The 13325-nt window shown below is 37.0% G+C and overlaps 1 protein-coding gene across 3 annotated transcripts in view; it reads left to right on the forward strand.

Moving 5' to 3' along the window:
* Window positions 1-13079, forward strand: part of ARID4B (AT-rich interaction domain 4B) — a 173299-nt gene extending 160220 nt beyond the window's left edge. For all 3 annotated transcript variants that reach the window (XM_045297860.1, XM_045297862.1, XM_045297861.1), the window contains 2 exons: window positions 5515-5661; window positions 11304-13079. In XM_045297860.1, the coding sequence (XP_045153795.1) occupies window positions 5515-5661; window positions 11304-11431 (275 nt within the window). In that variant the 3' untranslated portion in view covers window positions 11432-13079. The remainder of the gene's footprint in view (window positions 1-5514; window positions 5662-11303) is intronic.
* The last annotated feature ends 246 nt before the right edge of the window (window positions 13080-13325 follow it).

Raw genomic sequence — 13325 nt, forward strand, 5'->3', positions numbered from 1 at the left:
ATCTTTTTACTATAGCCATGATCAGAACAGTTGGCCATGGTATCTGAGCACCATCTTTTCCTTCTGGTTTTAGGGTAGACGAAGCTATGGTTCACATAATCATGCAGGCTGTTTCTGCTCTTAACTGTTTTGTTTCTGAGATGTAGTCAATATAGCTGTTCTAGCCATAATTCTGTATGTGATGTAAATGTTAGCTTCTATGCCTGTAGTCATAATCTCATTTGGAGTTCTTTGTTATGGTAAAGGACAGGGTGGCTTTACCTTTCGGAGTATCTTTTTAAACAAAAGCTGGGCTGATAGGGTGGAGGGAGGGTGGGTTGGAAAGGGGGAATCGATTACAAGGATCTACACATGACCTCCTCCCTGGGGGACGGACAGCAGAAAGCCAGGGAGACGTCGGACAGGGCAAGATATGACAAAATAATAATTTGCAAATTATCAAGGGTTCATGAGGGAGGGGGGAGCGGGGAGGGAGGGGGAAAATGAGGACCTGATGCCAAGGCCTTAAGTGGAGAGCAAATGTTTTGAGAATGATGAGGGCAATGAATGTAGAAATGTGCTTTACACAATTCATGTATGTATGTATTATGATGAGTTGTATGAGTCCCCAGTAAAATGATTAATAAAAAAATTTTTTTAAAGCTTGGCTGTTTATAAACAAGATACCTTATAGAAAGATTCACCCTGCCAATGGTCCAGTACCATATGCATATGAACGGGATAGTCTATACTGTCGAGAAGAGAGCGGTGAACTTGAATTTTTTTTTTTTTAAGGATTGTGTTTAGGATGATTTAGCTAACTATACTGCAGATACTTGTTTCTTCTACTTAATGTTGCATGACACATTCATGTGGACTGTTAAGCTTTTTAAATTTTGAGCATGTGGTATATATTGGATATACCAAGACTAGAACACTATAGTGCCCATTCTATGACCAGCTGTATTCATTTGTGGAGTGCCAGTGGGAAAAATCAGGTGAAGCGAAGAACCGTTTTGAGTATGGACACGTTCCATTAGCACTCATATACAGAGGCTAAAAATGAGAGAGGGGAAGAAGGGCTGCCTGATTTGAAGTTTAAAGAGGTATCCTCTTTTTTTTATAATTATTTTATTTTGGGCTCTTACAGTTCTTAAAACAATGCATATATCAATTATATCAAGCATATTTCTACATATGTTGCCATCATTTTATAAACATTTACTTTCTATTTAAGGTCTTGTTATAAGCTCTCTCACCCCACCCCACCCCACCCTTCCCACAAGAGTTATACTCTTATCAGGTGTGTATACTGGGGCAGGCAAAGTGTGTCTACTGGCCTATGGTCTGACCTAGCCCTAGGGAGCTAGGGCTAATGAACGTTTGTGAAAGGGCCAGATGGTTCAGGGAGGTTCGTGAGAACTTCTGTGCTTGCTGCTGGTAGCACCCCATCTGACCTGGCATATGGTTATGGCTGAGTTGACCAGAACTCAAACAGATGAAGTGAAAGATATTTTGATGGATGACCTGCTCTAGACTGGACTTTGCTTATGGATGTAAGATATTCCAGTTCCAACAGCAATGGAGATTTTTCATATAAAGGAATATGGCTTGTCTCTTGAAGAGTACTAGATTGATAGGAATGAGTAATTTAGGAATTGGATATCTATAAAACAGGGAATGATAAAAGAATGAAATGGTTGGCTTATAAGCTTTCGTGGGTGTGTTTGGTATTTAAGTGGAACAAGGGAGTATCCCCACTGAATAGTTTTCTCTTTTTCTGATGGGTCTGGTGAAGATGTTAATGGAATTGTATGATTCTTGTGTGTTTGTGAACAGTTAATGGTGAATGTATAAATTCTAGAATGTATAATTGAAAGAAAGGAGAAATCAATGCCTCAAGTATGAATGAGTTAATAGCCAGAGAGCCAGTGGGGGAGCCTGAGATGTAGTCAATAAATATGGTCCTATCACTATAATCTCTTTATAATTGGTTCTTCTCCCTTGCATAACCAGAGGAAGCCAGATGTGACCTGCCATTTCCAGTTTCCTTCCTTCCTTCCTTTCCTTTTTCTCTGGAGAAGTAGATACCAGTGATTAATTATATCTTTGTGATGATCAAACTCACACACTTTTAAGAATACAGATTATACTCAGTAAACTAGGTTGTGAATATAAGTTTTATGGAATGTATTATGTCAGTTGACTGAATTGATCATCATATTTTGCAGCAACAACTAAAAAACATGTGAGTATATATATATATATGTGTGTGTGTGTGTACCATATATACTCGTGTATAAGCTGAGTTTTTTCAACTCATTTTTAATGCAGTTTTTGTGGTAAAATTAGGTGCCTTGGCTTATAATTGGGTTGGCTTATACTCGAGTGTATATGGTATGTTGTTTGTATTTACATATATATTCACATACACAGAATAAAGAACATGGGAGTGCTGAAATCCTGGTGGGGACTGAGCATGATAGCGGGACAGGAGGAGAATCAAGGGAAATAGAGGAAAGAACTGGGAGGAAAAGGGCATTTATAGAGCTCTAGATAAAGGCATGTACATATGCAAATATATTATATGAGGATGGGGAAATAGATCTATGAGCCTACATTTATAGGTTTAAGGTAGCAGAAGGACATTGGGCCTCCACTCAAGTACTCCCTCAACACAAGAATACTTTCTTCTAGTAAATTGGCATTCTATGATGCTCACCTTCCCTACACAACCTCTGAAGACAAAGCGGGTGAATAAGCAAATGTGGTGAAGAAAGCTGATGGTGCCTGGCTATCAAAAAGTGTAGCATCTGGGGTCTTAAAGGCTTGAAGGTAATCAAGCGGCCATCAAGCTCAGAAGCAACAAAGCCCACATGGAAGAAGCACACCAGCCTATGCGATCACGAGGTGTCGAAGGGATCAGGTATAAGGCATCATCAGAACCAAAAATCTTACCATAGTGAATGATGGGGGGAGTGCGGAGTGGAGACCCAAAGCCCATTAGTAGGCCACTGGAGATCCCCTTGCAGAGGGGTCTAGGGGAGGAGATGAGCCAGTCACGGTGCGATGTAACGATGAGAAATACAACCTTCCTCTAGTTCCTAAAGGTCTCCTCCCCGCTCCCACCACCATGACTCGAATTCTATCTTGCAAGACTGGCTAGACCAGAGGAGGTACACTGGTACAGATAGGAACTGAAAATACAGGGAATCCAGGACGGATGAGCCCTATAGGGCCAGTGGTGTGAGTGACAAAACAGGGAGGGTAAAGGGAGAATGGGTAGGGAAGAGGGAACCGATTACATGGAACTGTGTGTGACATCCTCCCTGGGGGACAGACAACTGAAAAGTGGATGAAGGGAGACGTCGAACAGGGCAAGATATGACAAAATACCCATTTATAAACTATCAAGGGCTCATGCGGGAGGGGGGAGCGGGGAGGGCGGCGAAAAATGAGGACCTAATGTCGGGGGTTTAAATGGAGAGAAAATGTTTTGAGAAACGATGTACAAATGCGCTTTACACAATTGATGTGTGTATGGATTGGGATAACAGTTGTATGAGCCCCTAATAAAATGTTAAAAAAAAAAAGTACATGGGAGTACAGATATAGGTAGTTATTATACATAACTAAACACCTCAAGGAATTGGTGTTTGGGGCTTGAAGGCTTAGGATCATTATTTTTTATGTTGGTTGCAAAATTTTATGTGGAAGCATCAAAAAGTTTATGGGAAAGTTCCATTATCTTTTAATTCTGTTTTCCCATGAAGTTGTCAATCTTCCTTGTGTGTACCATAAAATATTTGAGTCAAGTGATCCCAGCTTGTGCCCTGTAGGTCAGTGTAGGGCTGCTCCTTAGGGTTTCCAAGGCTGTCATCTTTACAGAAGCAGACGCTACATCTCTTACCCAGCAAGTGTTTCGTAGGTGGGGACTCTGACCTTATGGTTAGTGTTTGAGTGCTTAATCATGGCGCCATCAAGTCTTCTCTTCTCTTACATGTTGCAGGTAACAAACAAAGTCCTTTTTGTTTTTTTATTTTAATGATTGTTTACTTTGGACAAGCTATACATACATCATGCACATTTGGTGCTGAAGTTCCCATCACCAAAAATTATATGTCTAATATCTAGTAAGTGATTTCCTTCCCTGCTGACCACCAATGAACATTGTTAGCTGTGTTGTACACAAGGGGGTACTCCAAAAAAACGGGAAAAATCTCTGTTGGGCAGAGCTTTCTTAGTACGTATTTTTCCCGCTAGGCAAGCATCAAGCAAGAGCATCCAGCAACTCTCTCTTGGGTTAGTATACCCAGTGGCATCGCCAGGAAAGGTTCTCTCTGGTCACAGTGAATTTTTTCGTAAAAGCAGTTTCACTGGAACCTCATTTTTTGTGATGGCCGATTTAAGAGAATAGTGTGGGGCTATGAAATTTTGTTTCCTGCTCAGGAAAAATGCTGCAGAAACTTGTGATGTTGAACATAGCTTACAAGAACAGCACTATGGGAAAAACTCAAGTGTACAAGTGGTTTTCTCATTTCAAAAAAGGTGAAATGTGATTGATGACAAACCTCGTTCTTGGACGTCCGTCCACTTCCCAAATGGACGAAAATGTTTAAGTTTGGAGTTCATTCCACCAGGTCAGACTGTTAATCAAGCTATCTATTTAGAGATTGTGAAAAGATTGTGTAACTGTGTATGCGACAAAAAGGCCTGATTAGTGGCACGTAGGCACTAGTTTTGCCACCACGACAATGCACCTGCTAACAGCCATCTCAGTGCACCAGATTTGGGCAAAAAACAGCATGCTTCTCTTCCCCGATGCACCTTACTCACCTGACCTCACTCGGAGTCTTCTCTTTGTTTCCGCGAATGAAGAGGGACATGAAAGAACAGTGATTTGAAGAGGTAGAAGAGATGAAGAAAAAACGAGGGAGGTGCTGTCAACCATCCAAACAGAGGAGTTTGAAAAAGGTTTCCAAAAATGGAATAGCAGATTTGACAAATGTATTAAGTGTAATGGAGAGTACTTTGAAGGTGATAGGTGGTTTTATTTTTAAAAATTTATTGAAAAACATTTTGGTTTTTTTGGGGTACCCTCTTGTATTTTTCAACACTGTAAAATTAAATAGTTAACTAAGGATAAAATTGATTCATATCCCATTACTAAAAAATATGTACAATTTAAAATGTTAGTGTTTTTCTAATCTTATTCTAAAATGGTTTACGGGGTTATGCTGCTTATCAGTGTGAAATTTTTGGCACACAGTGTTCAGGTCATAAGGCCTTCTATTCTGCACATATTCATTGAGTTAGTGATTCAACAAATCTATCCACATAATGTATATATACCAAACAATGTCTTACATTGGGAAAGAGAAAAATCTTAGCAGATCTGTGGAAGCCTTGGGTTTGGGTTTTTTTTTTTCTAGTTTTATCTTCCTTCACTTTCCTCTACAATCTCACTGTATGTTTTCTTGTTTAAATAATTTTTTTATTCAAAAATATCTAGTAATGAAACTTTCCAATTTATAGCGGATCTGGAAAATATGACAAGTGCTGAGCGCATCACTATTCTTCAAGAAAAACTACAGGAAATTAGAAAGCATTATCTTTCATTAAAATCTGAAGTAGCTTCCATTGATCGCAGGAGAAAACGTTTAAAGAAGAAAGAAAGAGAAAGTAAGTATTTTTCTTTACTTAAACACAAACCTGAGTTTATGATAGCCGTTAGATTAATATAGGTTTACATCTGCATCTTCAAGCAAGTTCTGTAATCTCTGCCTATTTTCATCTATCAAATGGGGAGGAAAAAGAACCACATCTGCCTCAAGTTAATGTCATAAGTAAAAGAGATCTTGCAGTTTTCCTTCAGTAATGTCTGGTACTTAATCAGTCAATAAATGTTAGTGCTCAGTACGTACAAAATCACGTTTCTCTGTATTTGCTCACCTTGTTATAGACCAGTGGTTCTCACCTTCCTAATGCCACAGCCCTTTAATACAGTTTGTCATGTTGTGATGACACCCAACCATAACATTATATTTGTTGCTACTTCATAAATGTAATTTTGCTACTTTTATTAATCGGGCGACCCCTGTGAAAGGGTTGTTCGACACCCCCTGCCCCCCAAGGGGTCACGACCCACAGGTGAGAACCACTGTTATAGACTCTTGAAACATTATCTTTAAGACTACTAACTCAAACTATAGTGTTTACTTTCATAGAGCATATTGTTTCCAAAACAAAAACAGACTTTAATAAGATAATTTCAGATAGTGAAATGCTATTGTGGTAGAAATATCAGATAAGCAGAGACCAACTCATGGCCCCTCATAGACTGGGATGACGATTTCCATTTTATTCTAAGTATAATGACAGATATTTGAAATCCTTAAACAAGGTCAAGGTAATGACACAATCTATTTTAAAGATCACCACACTTTAGAAAGTCAACTCTAGATAGGCAGTGGATACAGTGATACCAATTAGGGAGCCCTTTTGGAGTGGTTTAGATGGGAAATAATAATGGTTTACAGTAAAGATGAAGAATAATAATTAATGACACTTAAGGGCTCAAATAGAAGTTAAATGTATAGGAAATAATGATGGTTTAAAAAGTAAAGAAAAAAAATTTTTTTAAAAGCAAAGAAAAAGAAAAGAATGATGGCAAAATACATACATATATTCGTCTGGGTGGACTAGAAAAACAAACTGATAGACATACTTATGTGTAAGAGAGAACTTTTTATCAGAGTAATTGTATATTGAGGATACATCTCAGCCCAGTCCAGATCAAGTCCTTAAGTCTGATATTAGCCCATATGTCTGATACCAATCTATAAATTCCTCTTCAGACTCATGCAAAACATGCAATGATGCCGAATGCAGGAAGATCACAGGCCCGTGGGTGGAAAGTTTTATGGATCCCAGTGGGAGTGGAAGCATCTCAGCCCTGGCAGGGGTTTCCACGTGGCTCCTCCAGCTCCAGGGCTCTAGCATAGCTCCATGTGGCTTTGTGTGTGTCTGGCATCCAGTGAGCTATTTATCTCCTTTGTGCCTCCAAATGAGGTCATCAAGTGGTGACCTGATTGACAGGCTAGGCTCCACCCCTTTTCAAGTTGACAGGAGATTATGTAACTGCCACAGTACAAATATGCTTGATAAAACTGATGTATAGAGTGTTATAAGAGCTGTAAGAGCCCCAATAAAATTATCTTTAAAATAATATTATTAATAATTAGAAACACTTGCTATGATTTAGATGTGATAGATAAATTTAAGATAACTTCTAACTTTTAGGTGGAATCATCATTATGCCATTTTCATATATGGAGGAAAAACATTCTGAGTTGAGGAGCATGACAAGAATCCATAATTTTGTTTAGCCATCTTAAGTTTTGAAATGTCTGTTTAGGTCTCCAAATAGGATTATCAAGTATATAGTAGGGTATAAATTTGTAACTCAGAAGATAAGTCAGGACTAGAAATCATTTACAAGTTGTCATATCTATAATATAGTTTCACTCAGTGCCATCAGATCAATTCTTACTCATAGTAAGCCTATAGGACTAGTAAAATCTTTGAGTTTTCTAAGAGTGTAAATCGTTACGGGAATACACAACCTCGTTTTTCTCCTGAGGAGTGGCTGGCTGATGGATTTGAACAACAGCTCAGTGCTTAGCCTACTATGAAACCAAGGCTCCTTTTAGTACAGTAGTTACTGGAATTATTTTTAAAACCACTGTACTAGAGTAGAAATTATTTAGATGAAGACGAGCCAGTCAGGGTACAATGTAGCAACGATGAAAAATACAGCTTTCCTCTAGTTCCTAAATGCTTCCTCACCCCACCCCCCACTATCAGGATCCCAATTCTACCTTGCAAGTCTGGCTAGACCAGAGGATGTACACTGGTACAGATAGGAACTGGAAACACAGGGAATCCAGGGAGGATGATCCCTTCAGGACCAGTGGTGTGAGTGGCGATACTGGGAGGGTAGAGGGAGAGTAGGCTGGAAAGGGGCAACCGATTACAAGGATCTACATATAACCTTCTCCCTGGGGGAGACAATAGAAAAGTGGGTGAAGGGAGACGTCAGACTGGGCAAGATATGACAAAATAATGATTTATAAATTATCAAGGGTTCATGAGGGAGCGGGGAGCGGGGAGGGAATGGAAAAAATGAGCTGATACCAGGGGCTTAAGTAGAGAGCAAATGTTTTGAGAATGATGAGGGCAATGAATGTACAAATGTGCTTTACACAGTTGATGTATGTATGGATTGTGATAAGAGTTGTATGAGTTCATAATAAAACGATATAAAAATTATTTAGAAAAGGAACAAGAAAAGAAGACAAACGCTGTAACAAACCACATTTACGGTAGGCCTGAGGAGAAGATAGAATCTTCTATACTTAAATGGCCCTGCACTTAGAGGAAAACCTTTCAAGGATGGACAAGGAATTAAATCGTCTGGGGATGAGGAAAGATTTTCTTTGTGCAATGAGGGTGAGAGATTAGAGAATTGAAGTAGTTGATGGACCTAACCATATTGGAGTCAATTAGCAACCTCTTCAAGAGCTTTTTCCGTGAGTAATAAGAGACAATAGCTCAGTTGAGGTTGGCTGAGGAGAGAGTAAGGGGTGAGGAAGTAAAGACTGTGACCCTAAAGAAGTACTCAGTTTTGCTGTGAAAATGAGTAGAAAAATGAGAAAGTGAGGCAAAGTCCCTCTTTGTTTTTCACTTTGGCCAGGAGTCCTGGTGATGTAGTGGGTTAGTTTGGTTGCTTACTCCGCAAGGCCAGCAACGCGTAGCTCAAGCTGCTCCATAGCATAAAGATGAGACTGTGTGTGCTGCCTTATAGGTCTTTATGAGTCAGAATCAACTCGATCGCGGTGAGTTGGGGACCTTCCTTAAAGCTCCATTCTTTCATTTTCTTTTCCTTCAGACCAATTTTCTGACTTTTTATTCTGCTGGTACCGCTTTAACTCCTTCTTTGTTTTATGTTTTTTAATTTCAGGTGGGTGGATAGTTGTGTCTAGGTTATACAGTATCTAAGATGAAATTTAATGTTAATATATAGAAAGTATATATAGGCTTATTAGTCAAAGGAAAGGAATGGGTTTCATGTGATTAATATCATGCAGTCATTTTTTAACGATTAAAATTCACTATGATTAGCATACTGCTTACAAGTTTTTATTAAAGCACTTCTCACTTTTTAAGTTGTTTTTTAGTGGAATTTTCTATGTAAACATCTGCCTAGAAATAGTTCCTTCAAAACAGTGTTTTTTAGGTCTGGTCACCACAAATACTCTACAGTGAATGATTCTGCTCACTAGGTTCTTTTCTGGCGAGTCACCATTGAAACCTAGTTCATAAATGAATAAGTGCTATTAAAATAATCAACAGGAAGATGCTCATCTGGTTATCAAATAAATACACATCAAGGTATCATTTTTCACAGAAAAGAAAATCACAAGCAAAAAACCATTGGGAGGAAAATAGGTAGCAAAATTCATACCTTTGTACATAACTGAAATCATTGGTGCAGCTATCTTTCAAAAAGCACCTTGGCTACGTGGAGAAGTAGATAGTTCCAGTACTAAGAATAGATCCTAAGGAAAAATAATGTAGCTACAAAGAGATTTGTTAAGATGATACTTATTATAGCAGACAAAAATTGTTAAATTGAATTATGAATTGCCTTGATACAAAGTAAAATAAACATTTAAGTTTTCATTTGTAATATATGAAACATTTATTGTATATGTTGTTGGTAACACCAAAGACTTGGTATTAACTAAGAATACTGTTCAACTTTAGAGGAAAAAAAATGAGGTAGACCTATAATCTCAAGATACATGAAAAATACCCCCAAAAATTGTCAGGTAGTTTTTTCTTTCATTTATTTTTTTAACTGCTTCTTAAAATTTCACATATAAAATATCTCTATTTTAGAGTCTTCTAGAAGAAAGGTTACAATCATTTTTTTTTTTTTTTGTAAAGCAACAGAGAATAAGTTCAGCCTTTCGGGTAATATAATCTCTCTGGAACCTACTAAATTTTTCCATCTTCCTTGTAAAATATCATATAGGCAGTGTCTGAAAATTTGGCGTGGCTGTTTAATTTCCAACAATAAGTGAAGCCTTATTTTCGCCATAGATTTGTCCCCAGAGTCATAATTTGCCACCCCTATTGTAAAGTTTTGGAAGGCACTATGGGTTAGGTGTTGGGCTGCTAACTGCAAGATTTATGGGTCAAATCTTCCAGTTTCTCTCCTCTGCAATTCCTATGTAGGGTCTATGAGTCAGAATTGACTCAATAGTAATGGGTAAGTATTGTAGAATTTTGGAGTCTAAAGCAGCTGATAACAGTGGTGAGGAGGGGAACATGGGAAAATAGCAGAAGACTTGCTTTTCTACTTTATGCCTCTGATTCAAATGAATGCTTTTATGTTCCTTATGTATTTTTTAAATCCCCAGTCCTCCAAAACACTGATGTTGTTAGCTTCCGTCAAGTCGGTTTTGACCCACAGCTACCCTGTGTACAACAGAACGAAGCACTGCCTAGTCCTGCACCATCCCATATTTAGAGTAAGGCTGATACCATTGAAATTTTAACACTGAGGAAAATAACTAATGTAACTAACACAAGGGAACTTCAAGAAGTTGTTGAAAATTTTTATCTTTTAACTCTATTTTTCCATGAACTGTTTGAAGCCCTTGTTACGACATTTGCTTTGGAGAATGAGAGTACTGTATATATTCGAGTATAAGCTGACCCAAAAATCAGTCGACACACCTAATTTTACCACAAAAACTACATTAAAAATGTGCTGAAAAAAACTCAGCTTATACAGGAGCGTATACAGTACTTTTTGGTTTTTTTCCAGTTTAAGAAGCAATCAGTTTCTGTTCTTTTCATAAATATTAAATTTTTAACAATAATTCAAACACTGAAGAAAGATAATTAGGAAGAAAAATTATTTGAAGTATTCTAGTTGATATTTTATGTCCCTGTCTATATAAAGCCAGATACAATTCTTTTCCTTTTTTTCCCTTAATCCATGCGTGAGTCCTTGTCTAGCACCCTTTTTCATCCCCTCAACTGTAGTGTGGCACTGTCAGGCTGTTTGAGGCAAGCTAGGTTTCCCTCCCTTGCATCTTGATACGGAGGGTATTGAGTATCTTATTGTAAAGCTAGATAATTCTGGAAAATGCCACAGAATTATTGCAGTTTATTGCATAAACTAAAAATAGTGTTTTATTTTTGTTGTTGGAGATCCATTTTATTAAGCTTTTGATTTCCTTTTTCCTTAGGTGCTGCTACATCCTCATCCTCATCTTCGCCTTCATCCAGTTCCATAACAGCTGCTGTTATGTTAACTTTAGCTGAACCGTCAATGTCCAGTGCATCACAAAATGGAATGTCAGTTGAGTGCAGGTGACAGCAGGACTTGCCAATGCACTTTGCACTTAATGGCTGTTGAGGGCCACGTCTTTTTTATACTGCACAGTGGCACACACACACACACAAAATCAGACAAGCACTATTTTATATTTAAAATTGTTTCTTGACATGCTGACTTGGCACTTAAGTGCACTTTTTTTATGAAGAAAAAGTACAATGAACTGCTTTTCCTCAGCAATAATTGTTTCCAACTTGTCTGGGAATTGTATGTCTGGTAACTTGAAGGCCTTCCACTGTGGCAAATGGAGGCTTTTCACTGCCTGTAGAGAAAATACAGTAAGCATAGTTATTGGGTGGGCCAGAACATGGTAAGATAACTTACTGTATATGTATTCCCATGTATTTTGTTAAAGCTGGAACATTTGATATTTTTCCATTTATTTATGAAAAAAAATATGAACCTATTTTCATTTGTACAAGTGAATTGTTTTTTAAAGCAAGTCACCCTAAAGTGGCTTTAATTGTATAAGTCAAGCACATCTGATAAATTCTAAACCTGCAGTTAACAGGATATCAGACATCAATCCTGGTAACCAAATATTTAAGATTCTCTTTTTAAAAGATTGAACATGTTTACAGGTTTGAATTAGGCTAAATGGTCTTGCAGTGGCTTTACATGCCCCTTCAAATTGGAATGGAACTACTGTACTTTGCCACTTTTCTATGAATCAGTATTTTTTTTTAATTTTGATATAATACATTGTGTGGGGAAAAAAGAAAATGGCAAACTGTATTAAATCTTAAGCAATGTATAAAGATTATACTTAGCCAGTTCAAAGTGTATATTTATTCATAATGAATTATAACAGTTATATTTTTGTGTTTCCTTGTAAATGTTTCTTTTTCTTTAAATGCAGATAATTCATTTGTATTGATTATTTTATTATGATCTCTACAATGAGAGGACGTCAGGAACAAGTATGGTTCAAGGTTGTTGATAAAGAACTATCTCAAAAAGATACTTTTTATTTTAAATATAAATAGTTAATCTGGATTGGTAGACCTCAAAAATTAAAAGCTTTGTATAAAATTCAAAATGAACATAAAATTGCTTTCACTTGTATTGACTTTATGTTGTATGGTTCCAATCTCTGTTCTGTTGGCACTTGTATTTAATTCTACACCTTTGTAAGACATTTGTATATTGCGGATGTGTTCATTCAAGCTATTTAATACCTGGCACTGTTAATACACAGTACTTTATTGTACAGACTGTTTTACTGTTTTAATTGTAATTCTGTGTACTTTTTTGGATGGGGCTGGCATGTTTTTGTTAGTTTTGTTTTTGTTTTTTTTTCCTGGCAATACAATGTGAGAATTTCAAAACGTTTTGTTGTAGATGCTGATGTGTCAGAATACTTTACATTCAACTTTTCTAGGTAAAGCATTTTCAGTCTTGTAATGTGTGCTTACAGTAACTAATTTTGTTGAAAATGGTTTCAAGTTGCTCAAATTTGTACAGGACTGTAAAGATTTGTTGACAACAAAACATTGAAGAAAAGGCTTATAGAATAAAAGCTATAAAGTATATATTAGAATCTGCAATCAATGGAGAATTATGTAATATATTGTACAAATGTAAGCAAAGGCGCTGAAATAAAATGCCATAGTTTGTGAATCTTTGATTTTGTTTCTAAGAGATTTAGTGATTTCTTTTCTTTCAGTAATGACTGGCTCTAACATATATATCCAGCATGTATTATCATGGGTTAATTGACATAAAAAAAAGGAAAATAGTCTACCTATAAAATTTTAAAGTCCATTAACTACATTAGTACATTTTAAAGTCATTCTTATACTGTTGCATACTCAATTTTGCTTATCTTAATGTAAATATTTTTCTTAACGTCTTGGAGGTTTATCTAAATAAA

This window comes from Echinops telfairi, unplaced genomic scaffold (genome assembly GCF_000313985.2).
Source record: "Echinops telfairi isolate 266 unplaced genomic scaffold, ASM31398v2 ScPeMD7_7424;HRSCAF=8462, whole genome shotgun sequence".
Taxonomy (NCBI): Eukaryota; Metazoa; Chordata; class Mammalia; order Afrosoricida; family Tenrecidae; genus Echinops; species Echinops telfairi.